At 40.8% G+C, this 22,022-nt stretch overlaps 1 protein-coding gene across 2 annotated transcripts in view; it reads left to right on the plus strand.

Moving 5' to 3' along the window:
- ATP10A (ATPase phospholipid transporting 10A (putative)) overlaps positions 1-20,441 on the plus strand; it is a 108,733-nt gene extending 88,292 nt beyond the window's left edge. Inside the window, exons 13-21 of one of the 2 annotated variants that reach the window (XM_064143524.1) lie at positions 2,346-2,530; positions 3,863-4,184; positions 6,087-6,163; positions 10,670-10,795; positions 15,303-15,503; positions 17,665-17,745; positions 17,836-17,940; positions 18,278-18,465; positions 19,123-20,441. In XM_064143524.1, the coding sequence (XP_063999594.1) occupies positions 2,346-2,530; positions 3,863-4,184; positions 6,087-6,163; positions 10,670-10,795; positions 15,303-15,503; positions 17,665-17,745; positions 17,836-17,940; positions 18,278-18,465; positions 19,123-19,822 (1,985 nt within the window). In that variant the 3' untranslated portion in view covers positions 19,823-20,441. The remainder of the gene's footprint in view (positions 1-2,345; positions 2,531-3,862; positions 4,185-6,086; positions 6,164-10,669; positions 10,796-15,302; positions 15,504-17,664; positions 17,746-17,835; positions 17,941-18,277; positions 18,466-19,122) is intronic. The other variant, XM_064143525.1, reaches the window with a different exon arrangement.
- The last annotated feature ends 1,581 nt before the right edge of the window (positions 20,442-22,022 follow it).

Here is a 22,022-nt window from a genome sequence, read left to right on the forward strand (position 1 = left end):
TATTCCAAAAACTAAGCCATACTCTTCCTCTACTGAGTTCAGATGTTAAAAGCACTACAATTCTAAAAAAAAAAAGTATTTCTATACTATTATTCCCAGAATCCATCTGCTTTCTCTGGTAAAGAAACTAGGACAGTCATAACACTGCTGGAGATAACCTTCACTAACTGCTAACTTGCCTGTCTCTGAGAGATCAGATCCATGTCACCAGCTTCTGATGTATCCACCACAGATAAAGGCTCCCCATATAACCAAGGGAAAAACAAAAAATGAAAGTACAGTTTATTTGGTCTTAGATATCTGCTCTAGGATTAGATGAATGATGCCCTTGAAGCATCCGTTTCTCTCCTCTGGCTTAAAGGGAACTATGAGGGGACTAATTCAGACCACATTAATCAGCAGGATCCCAGTGTGATTTTTCTGTGCTGCCTTTTGCTGCATTATAGGGGAAAAAATTAAATTGAACTGCCAGCCATACAAGAGAGCTTCAGTCAGAAGTAAACTACCTGTTTGGTCTTTTCCCAAGAAGCTCCTGCTGTGATTTGTGTCTTGCAGTGATCAGTTATGATTAGGTTGTGGGTATAGAATCGTAGGATGGTTTAGGTTGGAAGTGACCTCAAGGATCATCCAGTTCCAAACCTCTGCCATAGGCAGGGACATCTCCCACTAGAACAGGTCGCTCAAGGCCTCATCCAGCCTGGCCTTGAACACCTCCAGGGAGGGAGCATCCACAGCCTCCCTGGGCAACCCATTCCAGTGTTTCACCACCCTCACTGTAAAGAACTTATTCCTAACACCTAGTTTAAATCTCCCCTCTTTGAGTTTAAACCCATTCCCCCTTGTCCTGTCATTACAAAACCTTGAATAAATAAGTTGATCTGGAAAAGGTGTATTCTTTGTACACTCTTAGATAGAGTCATGGAATGATTTGGACTGCAAGGGACCTTAAAGATCTTCTAGTTCCAGTCTCCTTGCTATAGGCAAGGACATCTTCCACTGGACCAGGCTTCTCAAAGCTCCATGCAACCTGACCTTGGACACTTCCAGGGAAGGCATATCCACAGGTTCTTTGGGCAACCTGTTCCAGTGCCTTGCCACCCTCACAGTAAAGAATTTCTTATATCCAATCTAAGTCTAGCTTCTTTCAGTTTAAAATCATTGCATCTCTTCCTATCACTAAAATCACTGATAAAGGGTCCCTCACCATCTTCCCTGTGGGCCCTTTTTAGGTACTGGAAGGCTGCTGTAAGATGTCCCTGGAGTCTTCTCCTCTCCAAACTAAACAACCACTACTGTCTCACTTATATGGGAAGAGCTCCAGGCCAGTGATGATATATGTAGCCCTCCTCTGGATCCACTTGTGCGGATCCATGTGTTTCTTACGCTGAATGCCTCTGAGCTGGATAACAATAACTTTCCCTACACTGCCCTGAGAATATGTTCCCACCTACATGACAGGTGCTCAGATTTCAGGTGGTTCTGTTGCCAAAAGTTTTTTTCAAGGCACAACCATAGGAGTAACAAATAGCTAAAGAAAGTATTTTTGCTGTTGTTCCAGGCGATTTGCATGTCCTCGCTCTCTGATAGTTAGGGCTTACATTTCCTCACATTGAAGCCTCTCCAAAACTCAGTGGAGCACTGATGTGGTGACACTGAACTTGGTCTGAGGGGCTTTTGGTGCAGTATTTGAAAATCTTGTCTGTCAATTTATGAAAGCATAGGGAAGATACTCGATCTACTGTAAACAGGCAGAATACATTGAAATGTGCAAAAGGCACATTTTATTTTCACGTAATGACCAATGGATTTATGATTTACTCTCTCCTGCATCTATTTTGGCAATTAGTGTCTTCCTGCAAGAGTGGCAACAAGGCAGGAAAAGGCTTATGACTGCAGCCTTAGTGATGTTGCCCAGCTGCAGTCCTCCTCTCATCCCCCCTCAAAAGGGAGAAGACTCTAGTGACCCAGCCTCTTCTAAAGGAAAAAGGGTAGTTAAGACCCTTAAGAACTGAAATGAAGCAACAGTGTCTTCTCTAGCAACATTCAGAAGTGGTGAAGATACAGAGCAGAGAGACAATAAGCAAAGCCTTGTGAACCTCTGAGACTAAAAGTGGCACCAGATTGCTTTTGCAGTTTTGAATTCTGGTGTTGTCGTTGACTGTTGATGTAACTGATGACCCCAGCTACTTTCTTCTCTTCTCAGTACCCACAGAAAGCTGCCCAAATCTTGCAACCATTCCTTGATAAATGTGATTGCTGTTTTTTGAAAAATCCAAACTTAAAATTTGAGATGAACTTTAAGTGTTCATTTAACGTGCAGTATGTTTCTTTTTCTATGTGCTTAGGTGCAACTGGCATTGAAGATCGTTTACAAGATGGTGTTCCAGAAACCATTGCAAACTTGCGCCAAGCTGGATTGCAGATTTGGGTTCTTACTGGAGACAAGCAAGAAACAGCTGTTAATATTGCTTATGCCTGTAAGCTACTGGATCATGATGAAGAAATCATCACTTTGAATGCTGAATCACCAGTAAGTAGTTTAAGTGCACAAGTTTACTTGTGGACTAGCTTTGCTTTATTTTCAACTCATACTTAAAAGTTTCATGGCTTTCTTTTCCTTTCCCTCTTGTTTGTGTTTTTTTTCTTCTTTTCCTGCTTCAGCTGTAATTGTCAGGTAGGACATGTCTTTGAACACTTTTCAGTGAATCATGCTTCTGAGTCATAGTGCCATGCAGCATAAACTTACTGAAGACATGCAGCTGTGTGCAGTGGGCTCCACCGTGAATGAAAATATGCCATAGCAGCTTAAAGGCCTTTCTTTGGTATGCATTCTGAAAACATCCCTGGTTTTGCTTATTGGCACTAAAGGGTCTCCAAATGCAATTAACTGTGTTGTGCAAGAAAACAATTTATTACCTTTGAAGAAGTTACACTTTATTTTATGCTACTGAAATGTAATTAGATAACTCAGTCATTCAGATGGCTTTCTCTGGAGATAGAATCAGCATTTAAATTTCAATGCTAACACTGTGAGTCAGAAAAAGAGTAATGCCTTGCTTCCTAACAGACCTTTTCTTATTCTTCTGAGTTACTTTTCTGTGCTCAACTTGTGCAAACAGACAGTCACAAAGACTTTACTGATATGGTCTAACATACAAGGAACCAGACTGATAGTGCTATAGTCCTTTAAATGGGGTGATAAAATTGGACTTCAGACCAGCAGAGGAGAGGTAAGGCCAGCAGTATCCAGCTCCAATTTCCTTTGAAAAGGAAGAAAAGATGACAACTTTTTCCAATCTTGAGTGTATCAACTGAACTGGTAAATTGAGTTTTTCATGATCTTTCTTTTTGTCATACTTTGCTGTGAGTTCAACAGCTTTTCATTTTCAGTGTTCATATAGTGTCAATAGTATCTTACAGTTGAGTGTGGCTAGGAGAGAGAATTCAGCTTAAATAATCTTTAATCGGTCTTTAACAATGCATAACTATCTGACCTCAATGGTATGTGTGTGCATGGTGTTTACCACCATACTAAACTTGATACTGATACTGATTATATAATTTCCCAGAACTGTTATTCTGAAAATGAGCTAAAAAAAATAGTTTAGCAGACAATACTGCATGTTGAAGTGGAATTCAATTTTAAGCCTTTAGAGTCTTTGTTGCTTTCATATCTTCTGTAAGAACTGAGTGTGTTTAGAGCAAACAGAAAAGATTATGATTAGAAATTAAAACATTAACAGTGCAGCAAATATAGCACATTCCTCATAGTCCTTATGCCTAAATACACAGCAAATACAAATGTTTGAATATATATTCTTTTATCTCAAGTGTTTTTTGGTTGTGTGTTTTTTTTTTTCAGGAGACATGTGCTGTTTTGCTGGAACAGTGTCTGCAATGTGTAGAGTCCAAATTTTCAAACAACACAATAGACGAAGCTGCTGGAAACGTGACTGTTGGGTTCGCCCCTCTCTATCAACCTTCTTCCCCTGTGCTTTCCAGCTTGGGCCTAGTGATTGATGGAAGGACTCTAGCTTATGCCCTGGAACCTACCCTAGAAGATAAATTTCTTTCACTAGCCAAGCGATGCCGTTCAGTACTGTGCTGTCGTGCTACCCCACTCCAGAAGAGCATGGTAGTGAAGTTAGTCAGAGACAAACTCAAAGCAATGACCTTGGCAATAGGTAAGTAGCTCCATTTAAACTAGCCTCCTCTCATGTGTGCTGAACCATGAGAATTTGGGGTTTTTTGATTTGCCCTCCCACCTACCTCATGACTCAAAACAGCCTTCCAGTTTTGTCTGGAAATGTAGTGGACAACTCTAATATATTCAAAACTTTGTGTTAGTATTTGGGATTTCTTTCTACAAAAGTTAGATAATTTGGACCCAGGTATGCTATGAGGTTTTGGCATGTCTGAACACAGCTGTGAAGAACTAGGGTAGATGATGCTGTGAAGAACTAGAGTAGCCGATGCTGTGAAGAACACCATATTGTAATCACTGCATTACACACACCGACGTTGTGCTTAGTGACATTGTGCTTATTGCTGTTTCATCCAATCATGTTTAAACTCAGGGCTCTGCATTTTTCATCATAAGGCAGCCATACAGCATGGGATCTGAGCTGGCCTTGTCAGTACAGAGAATGCATTTACCACTGGCATTGTGCCAGTGCTTACACTTCTTCCAAGCTAATTGCTCAGTTGGTGAAGGGGAGATTTTGTCAGTCAGCCTGTTTTAAATCTAGCAACATCTTTCATGTTGGCACGATTTTCACACCAGAAAAGTCAACCAGCCCTTCTTTTGCTATCTCAAGTGTAGGCTCGAGTTGCATTAGAAAATAAGATTGCAGTGTATGTTGTCACACACTAACTTTCACCCACCTGTCTTGGCTAATCATAACAGCAACACATGTGGATTTGACCTACCCACAATAAGACCTAAATACATATAATGCCAGGCCCCTGTGATGTTCAGATCACCAAATGTGTGCTGATTACAATAATCCTTATGTTCTCCGTATTATACCTAGCTCAAACACACCTTCCCTGGACTGAAATTATATCTTTGCCTGACTGATTGTAGACATAACCATTTGCATATGCTGTCCAAAAATGTCTGACTGGTTAACTTGAATTAACCAGAATGCTTTAAAACACTAGCAAAGATTGGACAGCTTGTATTTTCATTCATTGTGAGCATCTTGAGCCTGCTGAAGTCAAGCTCCTGATCTGGTGTAAATGCCCAACTATATGCATGCCCCTCTTAACAAACATGAGTTAACTTGGGATTGTGTCACACAGCCACAAAGATGTCAGCTTTGTCAGATGAGGAGATACCACTCATATGTACAAACAGCAGGGATACTGGAGTGAGATGTGAATGTATGCAGCAGCCACTGAAATTTAAAATCAAGTGTCTTGTCATCAGTTCATACGATTTTATTTTCACTAGCTTACTGGCTGTTAATTTAAGAGGTTAAGAAGTAGAAACCTATCCCATTCTAGTGTCCTTTCTATAACACCTGTCACTTGTGGTCTTATGATTGGAAGCAGAGCAAATAATGGTGCAACCACTGCAGTTAAATCTACATGCTGTGGATGTATTAAAGAGCTCAGACTGCTCAACCCAAGTCAGGAATTCATCTACTTCTTAACTCTATTGCAGTTTTCGTTGTGTAGGTGTTCTCGCTGGCTTTAGATCCCCTTCCATTTTTCATTCTTAGTCATACCTGATTGCAGGCAGATGGTTAATCAGGAAGCAGAATTATTGAGAAGCTCATTCTCAGCATTCCAGTGTTGTGGTATTTGTGCACTTTAGCCTAGATACTTGAATTTTAAGTCCTATTAAAAAGAGAGGAATATTTTTTACTTTTAGTTTTCTGCAAAAACAAAAAACAGCCTACAAAGATGAGCATCTTTGCCAAGCTTTCTACATTGTATTCCAAAGATGAATCATTTTGTACCCCATATCTCCCTTGTTATACTCATCCAACAGCCAGTAACAACTGTTTTTCCTTTGCTTTGCTGCTGATAGCTTTTCCTGATCTACTACTGATACCAAAACTGTATCTTGTCACATTTAGGTGATGGTGCTAATGATGTCAGCATGATCCAAGTGGCAGATGTTGGTGTGGGGATCTCTGGTCAAGAAGGCATGCAGGTAGTGTTCTTATTCACTGGAAAGCATTTCTATGAAAGGGTGAAACTGGCATTCCCCGTATGTCAGTATGGCTGAGGTGCCTTTGGATAGCCAGCACAAATGATGAAGAAACAGCAGTTATGCTCAAGGGTACCAGATGAGTGCCCTAAGGATGCTTTCAGCTTGAGGCTGAGCTTGTGTTTGTTCTCAGATCTGTGACAAGTTTAAACATGCTACTTTCTTTGAAAATTCAACTTACTAGATACCTCTAAGCAATATGTTTTAAGAACTAATTTATAAATACTAGTTAAGGAAAGAAAAATGCTTAGCTATGAGTTAGTCATAGAATCAGACAGGTTGGAAGAGACCTCCAAGATCATCCAGTCCAACCTAGCCCTATCCAGTCAACTAGACCATGGCATTAAGTCCCTCATTCAGTCTTTTCTTGAACACCTCCAGGGATGGTGCCTCCACCACCTCCCTGGGCAGCCCATTCCAATGGCAAATCACTCTCTCTGTGAAGAACTTCCTCCTAACATCCAGCCAATACTTCCCCCAGCACAACTTGAGACTGTGTCCCCTTGCTCTATTGGTGGTTGCCTGGGAGAAGAGGCCACCTCCTACCTGGCTACAACATCCCTTCAGGTAATTGTAGACAGCAATGAGAGCACCCCTGAGCCTCCTCTTCTCTAGGCTTCTCTAGGTTAATTAGGAAACAAAGGTATGCTTTATTCTCTTTGGTTTTGTTCTCCTCTCTTCTGTATTGCCTGCATATACTTCTGTTAGAGTAGCTGCACAAGTCCATCCAGCTGAGACAGCTTACTTGCATGATGTGATGACGACCCTTAGCTCAGCCACTCATACATCTCACTCACTCAGCCAATTCAAACAGCAGAACACAAAGAAAGAAAAACAGCCATTTGCTGAACCACTGCTCCATATGCTCTATTCAAGTCTTGGTCTTCTCTCCATTTCTTGCCGTAGAGAATAGCAAGATAAGATATTTTTTTTGAAGTGTTCAGTCTGTGATTACTGTATAAGAGGCACATCTCATCTCCAGAAGAGAGGATGCATATGTATAGGATGTACAGTAGATATACTGTATTAACCATTACTTCTGCTTCCTTTGCTGCTCAGTTGCAGTTCAATTGCAGTGTTAGCACCAGACATGGCAGTAAGACATAGATAATGAGGAAGGTACCTTATTTCCACAACTTCCCTTGTATTTGGGCTGACTGCAGGCTAATTGCATGAGAAAATAGAGTAGCTGAGTATATGTCAGAGCTCTTCAGAGAACATGGGAAATGTTTCCATTCTGAGAACCTGAGCATGCTCTTTAACTTAGTTACCAGTGGGTGGTTCTCTGACCCACACTGCATTTTTTGCAACACTTGCTGGATGTTTTGCCTGAAAGAGAAGAAAGGCTTTCACACAGCAAGCAAGTTTGCTATGCAGCATTATTCCATGGGATTTCCTGAATGCTGTGATTAATTTAGGTCAACACACAAATTTATGAAACAAAAATTTAACTGAGCTATGAACTTGGATGTCAACTTTGTGCATTTTTTAATATGCAGATCACCAGAAGCTAGGACAGTTCTCTGGAGAAAAGTCAGTAGACATTTTTCTTATTTATTCATATACTCATCCAAAGGCATCCTCTCTTGGCTGTTGTTGGAGGCTGGATACTAGAATCATAGAATCAACCAGGTTGGAAGAGACCTCCAAGATCATCCAGTCCAACACCTCAAGGGATGGCAACTCCACCACCTCCTTGGGCAGCCCATTCCAATGGGAAGATGGGCTTCAGGCTGACCCAGTGGAGCACTTGTTCTCCTTTTAATCACCCAGTAGGTTTAGTCAAAGTAAACCCCAGGGCAAATGGATTTCTATCCAGCAACCTTCATACAGGTTTCAGGCCTGCAAGCAGTTAAAAATGCTTCTCCAAATATGTTAGCTGTAAACTAGACTGGAAAGAAGCCACTATAAAAATAGTCAAATATTCATTGTGCATCGTATGGCATCCCAACCACAACCTGACTTTGATGGCCATAAAGGGCAAAAGGTAGTCCTGGATTAAGCTGATGATGAGTGTATTTGCTGTTCCACAGCCTTCATCAGGCTCTGAAAACTTCACATAAAAATTTCTGCAGCATCACTTGTCAGGCAGTCCAGGCCCCAGAAAGCCCAGAGGAGACTTTTTTGTGGGGATCCCTGCAAGCCTATCAATTAAAAAAAAGTTTGTCCCATCTTGTCATCTCTTAGGAACTTAGCAGCTCCTATCGTCCATGTATTAATTCAGGTCACTTTCTACCCTAATGCAGACATACAGCATCTTTTTAAACTCCTCTTCCCAGTAGGCCACTTTCAGTTGAGCTCACATACACTTAACAAAAAACAGTCCTCAGATGCCCCTGGCTTTTCAGTGTATTCAAATTTGAAAGCTGTTTTCTCATTAACTCATTAAACTACCTGTTTGTTTTCTAAATGGAAGTTGGACAGAGTGGAAAATGTTTATACATCCGTTCCTTTCCTGCAAGCTCCTAAGGAACCATGCAGGCCAGTTTACTATAAACAACTGTCAGAACCTGACCCGTGCAGTTACTTAAAAGGCTCTGAGAATTTAGATGTCTACAGCAGCAATGCTCTCTGATTTATTCTCTTTCCATATTCTGTGGGAGCACATGGAGCATGAATCACTTTTTCTTCTGAAAAAGCTGTAAGTAAAAATGTGATCAAGAGGATATTTTGAGATTACATAAACATGCAAATGGAATTGGCTCCAACACTATCTTCATCGCTGTGTTCCTCACTGTAATCAAAATGGAATCAAAAAGAAAAAAAAGCCCTCACCTGTCACTCCTCACAATGTGTTGTGAAGTGCTATATTAGAAGCACGAATGAAGCTAGTGGTTTTCTTTTAACATTGGAATAGACCAAGATGGGGCAGAGAGCAAGGAAACAGGCATAGTATAGCTCTGCTCTCTTCAAACTGCAAGCCAGATGTGTGTCTGCAAGACAAATCAGACATATTCTGTGCAGGGGCTTTATAACAACTGTATCTCACTACCTGAGAAATCCCAGCGTGTTTCAACATAATAAAAAATGCCCCTGTGATTACATACATCTGCTGCTTAGATAGCTATGCAGTATTACACCTTCTCTCACATACTGTTTTACAGTTTGTTTTACTAGCTTGTACAAGCACTTGCTTGGGAAAATTGAGGAGCCCCTGTGATGATTTACCAAGATAGGAAATTCAAAAAAAAAAACCTAATGGAAAGATGTCTCTCACTTAAGAGTACAGTGAAAAAAAGACCTTGCAAAGTGCTAGGAAGACATTACTCTTTTGATGTTTTTCACCTTTCCTCCCTGAACTGTGAGAAGAAAAGTGATACCAAAATAGAAAACTAAGTGCAAAATAGTGTTGAATGAAATCTTAGTGTGATCCTATGGGTAAGGAAAATCACATGATAACACCATGATTTACAGGAAGGTCTCATGCAGAATCAAAGAACCACAGAATGTCAGGGGTTGGAAGGGACCTCAAAAGATCATCTGGTCCAGCCCCCCTGCCAGAGCAGCGTCACCTAGAGCTGATTGCACTGGAATGCATCCAGACAGTTCTTGAGTATCTCCAAAGAGGGTGACTCCACACCTCCCTGGGCAGCCTGTTCCAGTGCTCTGTCACAGTGGAAAAAAAATCTTTCTCAGGTTCACATGGAACCTCCTATGCCTCAAATGTACTTCAATGTACTTAAATACCTTCTGGATTGCCACTGAAACAGTGACATTTTCTCCCTCCACTAGTGTTCTCCAAACACTAAATAGGACTTTAGATGTGCATTACACTGAATTTTAGTCAGAAGTAGAGACAAACTGGGTGACTCATTCTATTAATGTGATTTGACAGTCAGTACCACATCAGAGGACTCATATCTGGTGTGATTCTTTTCATACTTCTGGAAAACATGCAAGTTTTTAAATCCCTCAAAATACTGAGATGAGAGCCAGGTAAACTTTATAAGCCAGGGCTGCAAATGTAATTAAATTAATATTTTTCATGGTTTGTCTTTTGAAGTCCAGTAATTGTACTACTTAATTGTGCTTATTTGATTCTCTGGAAATTAATTTCATTCTCTAAATACCTGTAGTTTGTGCAAAGAAAGATGTTACAGCCACTAAGGTGGTCGCATGTAGACACAATAGGCTCATGCAGCTGAAAGTGCCAGCCATTCTCCCACTTCTTGCCTTTTTGATGCTGCCTGTTACCCACCATCTGGTCTGTAAACTGTAATTCCTTTGGGCAAGAACCAGGTCACCTGGCATGTTCTGCCAGGCTGCCAGGTTTGTTCGTAGGTATTCAGTCAATGCAGCCATAGCCGCATTTCAGATGCACCGTAATGGATTTCGTTCTTCATCAGTATAGTTTCCATGGACTGGGTGAGTTAAGAGGATAGCTAGATTCACTGCTGGTGTTGAAAGTGATGCTTTCAAATAATGATTTGAACTTTCCTTGCTTTAAAGGCGGTGATGGCAAGTGACTTTGCAATCCCAAGGTTCCGGCATTTGGAGAAACTCTTGCTTGTTCATGGCCACTGGTGTTATTCCCGACTCGCCAACATGGTGCTGTATTTCTTCTACAAAAATGCAGTAAGTGTTTGACTTGGCAGCCTTGTGCCACCACATGCTTCCAGGGTTTATTTTGTGCTAAGTGAGCATTAGGTCAGCTTTCAAATAGTTTATAAATAAGCTGCAGAGAAATTTGCCGAGTTGAAAGACAGCTGGCTGCCATTTGCAGGAATACAGGACACACTCCATAACAGCTACAGTGTACTGCTGAATGTGCAAATTAGGTAATAGAAATAACAGGCACTGCTTAAGAAAAGTTTCTTTGTAGAGTGGTTTTGCAGAGTTTGGCTGGCTAGGCATAGATTTCTTTAATGCCAAAGACACACAGTACTGGTCCAGAATAGCAGCCAAGTGTGTTTTCTCTTCCTGACCCTATCTCATCATCACTTACAAATCACTGTACATGTTCTCTAGTAACTTGAGATAATTGAGTCCTCTCTGTGTCTCAATTGCAGAGAACTACTTTTTTTCTTGATTTATCTTACTCCCAACTAACTAAAGGAGTTCATTAGAGAGGAAGCACACCATGGTAAACAGCAGACTACAGTTCTGCATTTCCTCCCAAGTGAACCTGGGCACTGAGCCAATTGCAGCTCGGCTCCTTGGCCCTGACAAAGGGCTTTTTTATGAGTCTTGGAGTACAAAGATGATTGATTGATTGATTGAAAAATGCCTGAAAATTGAGAAGAATTCTATCAATTGAGTGGGAGTCACTGGCAGGTACACAGGCCTACTCACCCGCAACATCTACACATCATCTTGGAAGCAAGGGAAGGAGCAGGAAGAAGAGGAGGGAAGCCAGAGCTGTCAGGTCTCTGTTTACTTCAGAGGGCAATGTGTGTATTGTGGGTAGGAGACTGGATTTTATCCTCAATATCAGAAAAAAGTAACTCTTAGTTTTATAAAAATTGCTTCCTAAATTTAATCTCATCTTCCATTATTTTTGTCAGTGGCAACTTTCTAATGCAAATTCCTCTCGGCCTGACTAATCTCCTTTTGACCTCAATCTCAAGGCAGTTATTTTATCAGGAGAAGACCATCATATTTGCTCAAAATTTGGAGCATCGTAGGAACGTGTAAGGGATGTAAAGAATGAATAACACATCTGCGTGGTAGTGTTCAGATTCATGAGTTTTAAGGTGTAATCATGAATGATGCTGAAAGTCTGTGTGCCCACCCCTAGTGCTGTATGTTTTCCTTTGACTTGACTGCATTAATTCTGAACTTCCAAGTGTATGTAGAGCTGTATTACATTAGTATTTTTTGAAAGAAGTAATACAGTTAAGACATTCCAGCAGTCAGCAGCCAGAGATGTTGTTTATACATCTATGGTTTTGTTCAGCTCTTGTAAAATCTTCCATTTCCTTTAGTACAACTCCCCTTGATTACAAATATTATTTCTCATGCTATTTTTAGTAAGACATTTGGAGGAGCTGCTGCCTCAAGGCTAGAATATAACTGAAGAAATCTTTTTGTGTTGCCTCTGCTTTGTCAGCCTTGAGAGCTTTCTGAGCAATACTTGTTGCTGACTCTAAAACTGTAGTGGGACATCCAGCATATAGATGTGAATATATCTGACACGGTGCCTGCCCTGAAGGAAAGAATACTCAAGAATGAAAGATGTGAGCACCAGATCTTTTTGCAAGGAGACTATTCTGGATGATTCTCTGTAGAAAGTCAAGATAACTACACTGCAAATATTCTGTAAATTTTCTGTTTCCTCAAGTGTTTTCCCCATTTGCTCATATTATGATATTTTTCACTCTTCACTAGAAACGACTAAGTCAAAGTTTAAACTCCAGATTGCTGCAGAAACTCAAATGACTTATCCAAGAAGATACTTGGCTTGGTGAAGATAACAGAAATACAAGTAAAATATAAACTGTAACGCAGCATGACTGGAAGCAATTGAGCTTGATGAAAAGGGATTTCATGTAAACAAAATTCTACCTACACAATCATTTACTGCTTCTTTCCCTTTATACATTATCTCTGCAAGACAGCACTGGACATTTTTTGACACATACTTCATCCACTGAGAAGTTCTGTTTGGGACCACATTCATAAAACTGGATAGAAAAAAAGAAACCATTTTTATTTAAAATCAAACTCAATTTTGTGTAAATTTGCTTCGACTTTTTTTTCAGGGGGCTAATGCACAGAAGCAAGAGGGAACATTATATTTGAATTGAAATTAAATGCTTGTTTAATCTAAATTAACATTTCAGCAGAAAGAACAATCTGATTTAAGCTTGGTTACTGAAATGCTATTTATTTGCACAGCTTTCTTTGACAGCACTGCTGAGACCCATACTGGAGGTGGTAGCAAAGTTTTCAACTGATTGTATTTTCATCAAACTACCCTCTTTTGTCAAAGCCATATTATTTTCCAAGACAGATGACTTTTAGCAAGACCCTCAGTTTAGGAGGGACATTGAGATGCTTGAGCATGTCCAGAGAAGGGCAACGAGGCTGCTGAGAGGCCTCGAGCAGAAGCCCTACGAGGAGAGGCTGAGGGAGCTGGGATTGTTTAGCCTGGAGAAGAGGAGGCTCAGGGGAGACCTTATTGCTGTCTACAACTACCTGAGGGGTGGTTGTGGCCAGGAGGAGGTTGCTCTTTTCTCTCAGGTGGCCAGCACCAGAACGAGAGGACACAGCCTCAGGCTGCGCCAGGGGAGATTTAGGCTTGAGGTGAGGAGAAAGTTCTTCCCTGAGAGAGTCATTGGACACTGGAATGGGCTGCCCAGGGAGGTGGTGGAGTCGCCGTCCCTGGGGCTGTTCAAGGCAGGATTGGACGTGGCACTTGGTGCCATGGTCTAGCCTTGAGCTCTGTGGTAAAGGGTTGGACTTGATGATCTGTGAGGTCTCTTCCAACCTTGGTGATACTGTAATACTGTGAAAATGTCTTGGGTCCAGGATTAGCTGAGTTTTGTTTCTTTCAAATGAGTGAGAGAAAAGTATCCAAATTCACATATTTATTGCAATTCTCTTTTGAGAAAAGAGAAAGATTTGCTGTCTTTTCACTGTGGAAAGGAAATGCATTTCAAAATCTGTTCAAGTACCTAACTGTACAGAAGAGGGTAAGCTCTGGTAACTCAACCTTGTTTTGACCAGAGGAAGATATTTTTTCCTTACAAATGCATGTCTAGAGGTGATCCTTTAAAAAAATACCAGAATTTAACTTTTAATAGGTTAGTTTATTGCAAATAGTGTGTTATCTCATGAACAGGGAGATGTATGTTGCTACTCCTATATAAGCCACTTCAACATGGTATGCAAACATTGCCTGAGCATACATATATACAACATATCTCTGTATATACATATACATACATCTATGTACAATGGGACTGACCCTCTTACTCTGTGACAATTCTCCTTTGCAAGATATGTTTATTCTCTTTATAGCAGTTTTCAATGACTAAGTAGGCCATAGATTATTTTTATCCCCCAGTATTTAAATTTCAACTATACTTTGGCATTCAGATAGAACAGATCTATATTTCCCTCTGTATAGCTAAAAGTGATGAAGGGTTAATATTCTCCAGCTGGCTGAAAGATTTGGGAACAGAATACAAAAACCAGAGGAAGTGAATGGAGAGGTCATGCTTCCCTTCATGGTTAAAATGGGGAAAACTCTCAAGGGACAGTTGCCAAGGTGGTGGGGTTTATTTTTTTTCTGCTTCCATTCATTTAGTGTTAATCACTTTACAAAGAGTAATAGAAATTTTAGTTTTAGGAGAAGCAAACTTGGGAGTTTACTTCCTGACCTAGGAAGCTGCCCATCTTTGTCTCTCTGGGTTCTCCATGCTACAGAGGTTATAGAAGAAATTAGTTGTGTAGATTCTCCTTTTCTGGGTGATTTCAACCCAACTACAGGAAGACTCCCACTGCAGCTGTGTATGCATCTGATTCCTTTCTACAGCTGAAGAGTAAGGGAGGCTGAAGAATCTTCACATCACTGCTAATTTGCTGAATTTCACAGCAGAATGATAGAATAGTTAAGACAACCTCCCCCTCGCTGCTGCTAGTCCCATGCTGGTCCTGCAAAAAACCTCTGCATTTACCTGTTGTGGACCAGCAGAACCTCACAAACATCTCCACCCAGCAGAGGAGATTATTATGGAAACACTTATTCTTTCAATAGTAATATAAGTGCTATGAGATCAGTACTCCTATACCTAGGGGTCAGTGATGGTTCAGAGAACATGTTATGATTAGTTTAACTGCACTTCAGAGTTGGACTTGAACTGAAAGTTAACTTTGTGTAAAGTAATCCCTGACCTGAGAGATTGGAGGTTCCAGCAGTGTGAAGACTTGCAGGTGTGCCAAATGTGTGCATCTTAGCTAAGTGTTCCAGGCACCAGGAGCAGCAATGAAAGTCTAGATAGCCTCAGAAGGATTGCTCACATGTTTAGCATTTGTGGGTAGGTCCTTGCAAAATTAGAATCAGAATGGTTTCAGAACGCAGCAGGATGATGATCACATTTCTCTTGTCATATTTACAGCACTGCTCATTCTGTTTCAGATGTTTGTGGCTCTTCTCTTCTGGTACCAGTTCTACTGTGGGTTCTCTGGCTCATCAATGGTCGATCAGTGGTATCTCATCTTCTTTAATTTGCTCTTCTCTTCTCTTCCACAACTGATTACTGGTGTGCTGGATAAGGATGTGCCAGCTGAAGTGTTGATTGCTGTACCTCAGCTTTATAAAAGTGGACAGAATATGGAGGTAAAAAATTCTTGCTTTTTGTATTTTTTTTTCCTAGACATCTTTAGTTTCAACTGAAAAACAACCCTGTTCCCTAAGAGTGGATGACTGGTAATGACACTGTTATTATTTTGTGATATTTCTTATCTGAGTCAAAGTATCTAAATGCCTTTTTTTTAAAGGCAGAGCAAACCCCCAGATGTATTTTGAGATATACAACGGGAGAGAAGCTGAATGCTTTAAGTCAGCCTAGGCTGAACACCTCCCTCGTGGCCCAAGCTCACGAATAACCACCGAACTAAAGCAGATTATACCTTATAGACTACTGCTGACTTTCACAGAATAACCTCGCAGTACCTACTCAGAATTTCAGGCCCAAGCCATTTACAAGCAGTCAGAAGAGAAAGATGGCTTTGCGAGTAGACACAGAGGTTGATAGAATTGGATTCCGAGTGAGGTAGTCACAAGCAGGTGATAGATTTCGTTGAAATATCTGTGGAAAACACCTTGCCCCCATCTGCTTGAACTGTACAACGAAAACAGAAGGAATTGCAGGAGGGATTGGAGCCAAACCATTTCTGGTAATTACAGCTACAGTGTACTGCGGAAAAAATCTTTCTGCTTGGCAGAGCTATCCATATTGAGACACTGCTTCCATAGCAATAGCCTTTCTCAAAAGCGTTTGACACTACGCCCTTTGAGAGGAGACAGTGTGTTTTACCTCTAACTGTACACTTGCGTCTGGTACCCCTCATATCCAGTGACACTGCTACTCATTGTCCTGGAAAGACAAAAGAGGAATTTTAGTGCAGTGGGTTTTCAGTGCTTTAGTCCTAATTCTCTCTTTTACACCCAACTGTTCTTTTCCATTTTCTACAATGTCTTCTGTTCCAGTGCACTGTGCTTTAAAGATATCTAACATTAATACCTTCCTTTCTTGCATGTGTTTAAGGTGATAGAAATCTTGTGATGGTTAAAATTTACTGGGAAGCTGTGTCTGCCTGTATTCAGACAGAAAACTCAGAAGTCTCCCTGGTTCACAGTACCATTATTTCTCATGGGCAAGTCTAGGGGCTAGTGTAAATTTGTCTGAAATCTACTGAGCATATTCTCTGAATAATTGCCTAAAAATGCATTTCAGAAACTTGTTTAAAATCCTGCTTCAGGTAAACTCTCCTTCAAAAAGATACCACCAATTCAAAGCTTGCAGAACTATAGAATAATTTAGATGGTTTGGGATGCCATCTGATCCAGACCCCAGCATCAAATCTAGATGAGGTTGCTCAGGTCTTTTATCTAATTCAGTTTTACATGTCTCCAGCAGTGCACAGTCTCCACAGCCCTCCTGAGTATCCTGTTCCAATCCTTAAGCACATTTTATTTCAGTAGGCCAAAAAACACCATAATTCTTCCTAAGCATCTTTCATTTCCCATTTTCAGGCTGCAGTGATACTTTCATCAAGGGAAGGAGCCCTGGTGAACCCAGTAATTACAGATATAACCTGTATCCCAAAATTAAATACATTATTTTGTCACCTACAAACAATTTTTCCTTATATCTAGGTCTTCTGTATGACCATCCATACCCTTGCAACTGTATGTTTCCTTAAACAAAAATGGTAATTTAATATTGTTCCTTAGCAAGTAATTTTGTGCACGCAGACACAGAGAACTATATTTGTATATATGTGGTGTGTAAGCTTATTTATAGCATCTATTGCTGCATTAATTACTGCTAAAAGTCACTGTTGCAGATCTTCTTTTCTGAGTATGTGTGCTGTTTGTGTCTTCTGTCTTGTGAATAAATACCTTGTACTCATAAGTACATCATGTAGAACCCATTTACTCATGTGCTTACACCTCAGAGAGCTCCCTCTGAAATCAGTGATCTAACTGTAGTGCATAAAGTTGAGCAGCTTCTTAAATGTTTGCTAGCATGAGTGTCAGAATCTAATTACAACCTCAGCCAAGGAGGAAAAAAAGCCTCCTGCCAGAACAGAGGTGACTTGCAAGTAGGCTTTTCATACTTCATCCCCAGGGGTGTCCAATTGCTTGGCAAAGCTGTGAAGCTGTTTGCACAAGCCCTTCAAAGTGCCTATAGGAGTAACCCCCTCAAAATACCTATCCTAGCAAAGAGCATTTTCATTAGTCCCTGATTTTCTTCATTGTTTTTATGCTACAGGAGTACCAACCACATATGTTTTGGATGAACATGATTGATGCTATGTATCAAAGCCTGGTTTGCTTCTTCATCCCCTATTTTGTAAGTGTTTGCTTTAAGCCGTTCTGTTTTAGGTATTTTGAGGATAACTGGCAACGTAGCTCAGGCTAAATTCTGTTTCCTTCTTTACAGACCTACTATGACTCAGAGGTTGATGTCTTCACCTGGGGAACTCCCATCACCACAATAGCTCTTTTCACCATTATACTGCATTTGGCTATTGAAACCAAAACTTGGGTAAGGTACCCACAGCCTATGTAGAAACTCACTGGCATATGTGCTATTTTTAGTGCCATTCTTCAAAACCATAAGGTGGTGGTTTAATTCCCTTAACACATTCTATTTCTAGGAAGCATTTTAAGCAAACATGAAAAAGGTTTTAGACTGTGACATGCAAACATCTCTTTAGTGTTGTATCTATAATAAGAATGTGTTGAAAATGCAAGGTTCTGAACTTTGTTCTGCATGGATTTGGCTGCAAAAATTAAGAATTTTTAATGCAGAATCACAGCAAATCTCTCAGATTATAAAGAGTCATTACTCTTTTGTTGTTGTTTGTTTGTTTTCTCCCCAGACTTTTCTCCACTGGTCATCTTGCATCTTCAGTATTCTTTTGTTTTTCTTTGTGGCTCTGGTTTACAATGCTTCCTGCCCAGTATGCCATCCTCCATCCAATCCCTACTGGACTATGGAAAGGCTGATGGGTGACCCAATGTTCTATTTCACTTGCATTATATCACCAGTCGTTGCATTACTGCCCAGGTATTGTATCTTCTTTCATATCTTTTCTCATATATGAAAGCACTTCATGTGGTTGGGAGGCTGGGAAACATTTCTTTTTCTATTCTTAGTCTGTCTTTTTTCTTTACCAGACAAATAATACTTTTTCTCAGTGACTGATAACATGAGGTCAGGTTGTCTAACCTCTGCTCTGCTCCTCCTTATAGGAGCAGACCAGAGATCCTAGCCATGGCCCACAGGGGTGGGATAGCTGTAGACTGTTGGTTGAACCTCCTGGCCATTCAGGAGGTGAAGTTTTCTGTGATGTTCCAGATTCAGTTCTCCCATAATATGCACAGTACAGAAATTCTGATAGCATGTTGTGGAATTCTTTGCCTACTTAGTATGTAGGAGGCCTGCTCTGCAGACTGATCCTCATTGCCTTTCCTTATCAGGAAGGTTGAAGGACTGTGTGCAATCTCAAGTTGGATCACTGGCTAAAACTATGGATTTATTACTCTGCTTGTTACTGATCAAAATTTTAGGAGAGCATTCAGAGCTTTTCATTTGCAAGCTTTCTTGTGTCAAATGTAAGAAAGGCACATAAAACTTATTTTTCTGTGTTCTACTTTTCTCTTAGTCGTACCTTGGCTACTTCCTTCTTTCAACTCTTTTCATGTGCACATTCTCCTCTTGCAGGTTTCTGTACAGAACCCTTCAGGGAACACTATTTCCAACCCAGCTTCAGCTTGGACGCCAGTTAAGTAAACTGTCCCCAGAGATACGCACCCAGCTTCTGACCAAGTTGAAGGAAACAAGGCTTCAGACACAACCCTTTGCAGGCAGTTTCTCACCAAGCTTTGGCTCCAGTACCAGTGATTGTTACAAGGCTTATAACCAAAGCACACCTTTGCCAACATCTCCACAAACAACTGAGTCACTTTTCCAAAAGCACACAAAGGCAGAACATGAAGCATATCAGACTATGACTGCCTCTCCCCAGGGTGCTGTGTTGTATAGAGAAAACAAATTGCCCTCATCAGCAAGTAGTCTGGAAAGGTCTGTGGGATTTCATGAAGTTAGGCACAGCTCTTCAGAGGTGGAGTCGTTGCCTGTGGGAGCAGCATTCCCATGGAGCTCAGCAGTTGACCAAACAGACTTCAGCCTTTTGAAGTGGATCACATCAACTCCGCTGTTCAGTCGCTTTGGGACTGTTTTACAGGTGTCATCAAGCAGTTTACAAAATGAAACACAGGACAGTACATGTGTGCTTGGCTCTTCTTTGCAAGTGGACTTCAAAGGCTTAAAAGAACAGAGCTCAAATAACTTGCAGGACAAAATGAAAGGGACCCCAGCTGATCATTGTAAAAGTGACAATTCTGAGACCACCTTTTTATGACATGGGCCTTAAATATATTTATATACCTTCTATTTGCACACATTTATAGTGAGAATACTCTATTTGTTTCTAAAGATGAAGCAGAAAATTAAAGGTACAGAATGATTATTTAAGAATGTTTAAATACAGTATATTGAAATAAGAGCTTTAAATATATAAAAAAAGAAGAAACAAAACACTTGAAAATTCCATTTATATTGTTTTATTTTTTCATCTCATTTTGTAAGAAAAAGCTGTCTCTTTATTTTTCAGATGTTTCTCTTTTATTCTGACACATACTGCAAAAACAGAGGACCTGTCTACCACCTTCAGAAGGATTAGATTCAGCAACAGTTATCAATATCATAGGCCATTCAGTAAGCAAGGAGGGAAAACCATGATAATAAATAGGCACCATCTTTCATCATCATCATCTGCTTGCCAGGGTGTTTTGTCACTGGAGCAAACCATTAGACAAGACAATGGAATTATTATACACCTCTCTGTAACTGTTAACAGTATCTTACCACTGCATTAATTATACTGGTATTTTATAAGTGACACCATATTTTGATATTGCAGCCATAGCATTTTACGTGTCGTGATAAAACAATCAATAAATGACCATCCATATTGCAAAGTGATTTCCCAGTCTGGCCTTAATAGTCACTCAGTCCTTCACTTGTAGCAGCTAGCATTTGGCCTGTGTGGCCTTATATCAGGCTGCTTAATTGTTCTGCTGAACTGAACAAGCTGTTCAACTTCTGAAGGAAAGCTCATGCCTGATTGTGAGTAATGATTTGATGACATTTTATCTACTGTAGAGCTTGACCTGGAAAGGTCTATTATCCTGTGTACTGGAACACTATCACAAGTAGGCTGGGTTTGCTGCAGAAGTCATTCCTGCTTGCTTGTGGGGGCCTTGGAGGACAAGGACAGCAAAGTTTTGTTAGACACTACCACTTGTTTCAGCCAGGGTAAATCAAGTCCTTGATGATCAGGAAGAGGCATGACCAGCTGTGAGGGAACAGTGCTATATGGAGGTACTTGAGCCTGGTCTGAGACAGGCTACTTCCAGTCCCTAAAGAAGGAAGCTGCACTGCTTTCTGAGGTTATGCCTGAGCTGACCGTATGTGGTTGTACATCACAGACTGCCTTGGGTGTGCAGCTGCGCAGTGCCATCCTGGCAGATCTTAGTGGAGTTTAGCCCAGGAAGGCTGCTTGGCTCTTTCAAATCTGATTACCAAGGCCATATACAAACTGTCTGCTGCACTTTGTTTCCTCATTGCAGATTTTTAGATGGCCTTTGCCTTACTTGCCATTAATTGTGTAAAGCCAGAGCTTGTTCATGCCATGCTCTGTGCCAGACAACCTGCCTCCTGCATGGATTGCCTCGGCCTATTAAGCCACAGTGCCTAATATGTGTCACTTGCTAATCTACTCAGGATCTCTTTTTTTCAGAGATTTATATGCTGGCCTCTTCCCCAGAGGCAGAATTGATAATGCAAAACTGTAAAATGCCATTGAAAGGAAGAGGTGAGTGCCAGTGAAAGGAAGAGGTGAGAGCAATCTAAATAAGAGCTGTCAGCCTGTAAATATATTACCCTCGTGAAACATGACACATTGCATGTAGCTAAACTGCATTTTGGGATTAGAATTGACTAGGGACAGAGCAAAGGCGCTAAGGGACTAATTCTTTCAGTCTTCTGTGGACAGCTTTATGCAGGCAATTGATTAAAAAAATAATTACCTGAAGCACAGCCCCTTCCTTTTAATATCTAGTTGAAGGGAAACATGGTTTTGTGTGTTCAGATTTTATCGGAGGAAAGCACATCTATTAACTCATTTGTTACCAACTGAAAACATCCTGACATGTCTTTTCTTCATATTAATTATGATTCAGAGTGGGCACTCAGTCTCCACGAAGATAGGTGGGCATCCGCACTGCTGGTGCCACTCTGAGCCAGCAGCCACTGGCCTGTGCCTCTAAAGCAGGGCAGAGTCCTCATAACGCTTGCTTCTCCCTGGTCTCTGGAAAGGGAGCCTGCAGGACTCAGCACACATGAAGAAACCTCCTTCACAAGTGCCTCTAGTTGGGTGAAACTGCTCCGAATTTAGACATCTGTACTTGCTCTACCAGCATCCTCAGTCTTGATAGTTAAGTCTGTTGGGATGACTTTGCAGGTAGTTTTCTGTAAGGTTAGCTGACTGCATTGAACAC

Source organism: Pogoniulus pusillus, chromosome 5, assembly GCF_015220805.1.
Source record: "Pogoniulus pusillus isolate bPogPus1 chromosome 5, bPogPus1.pri, whole genome shotgun sequence".
NCBI lineage: Eukaryota > Metazoa > Chordata > Aves > Piciformes > Lybiidae > Pogoniulus > Pogoniulus pusillus.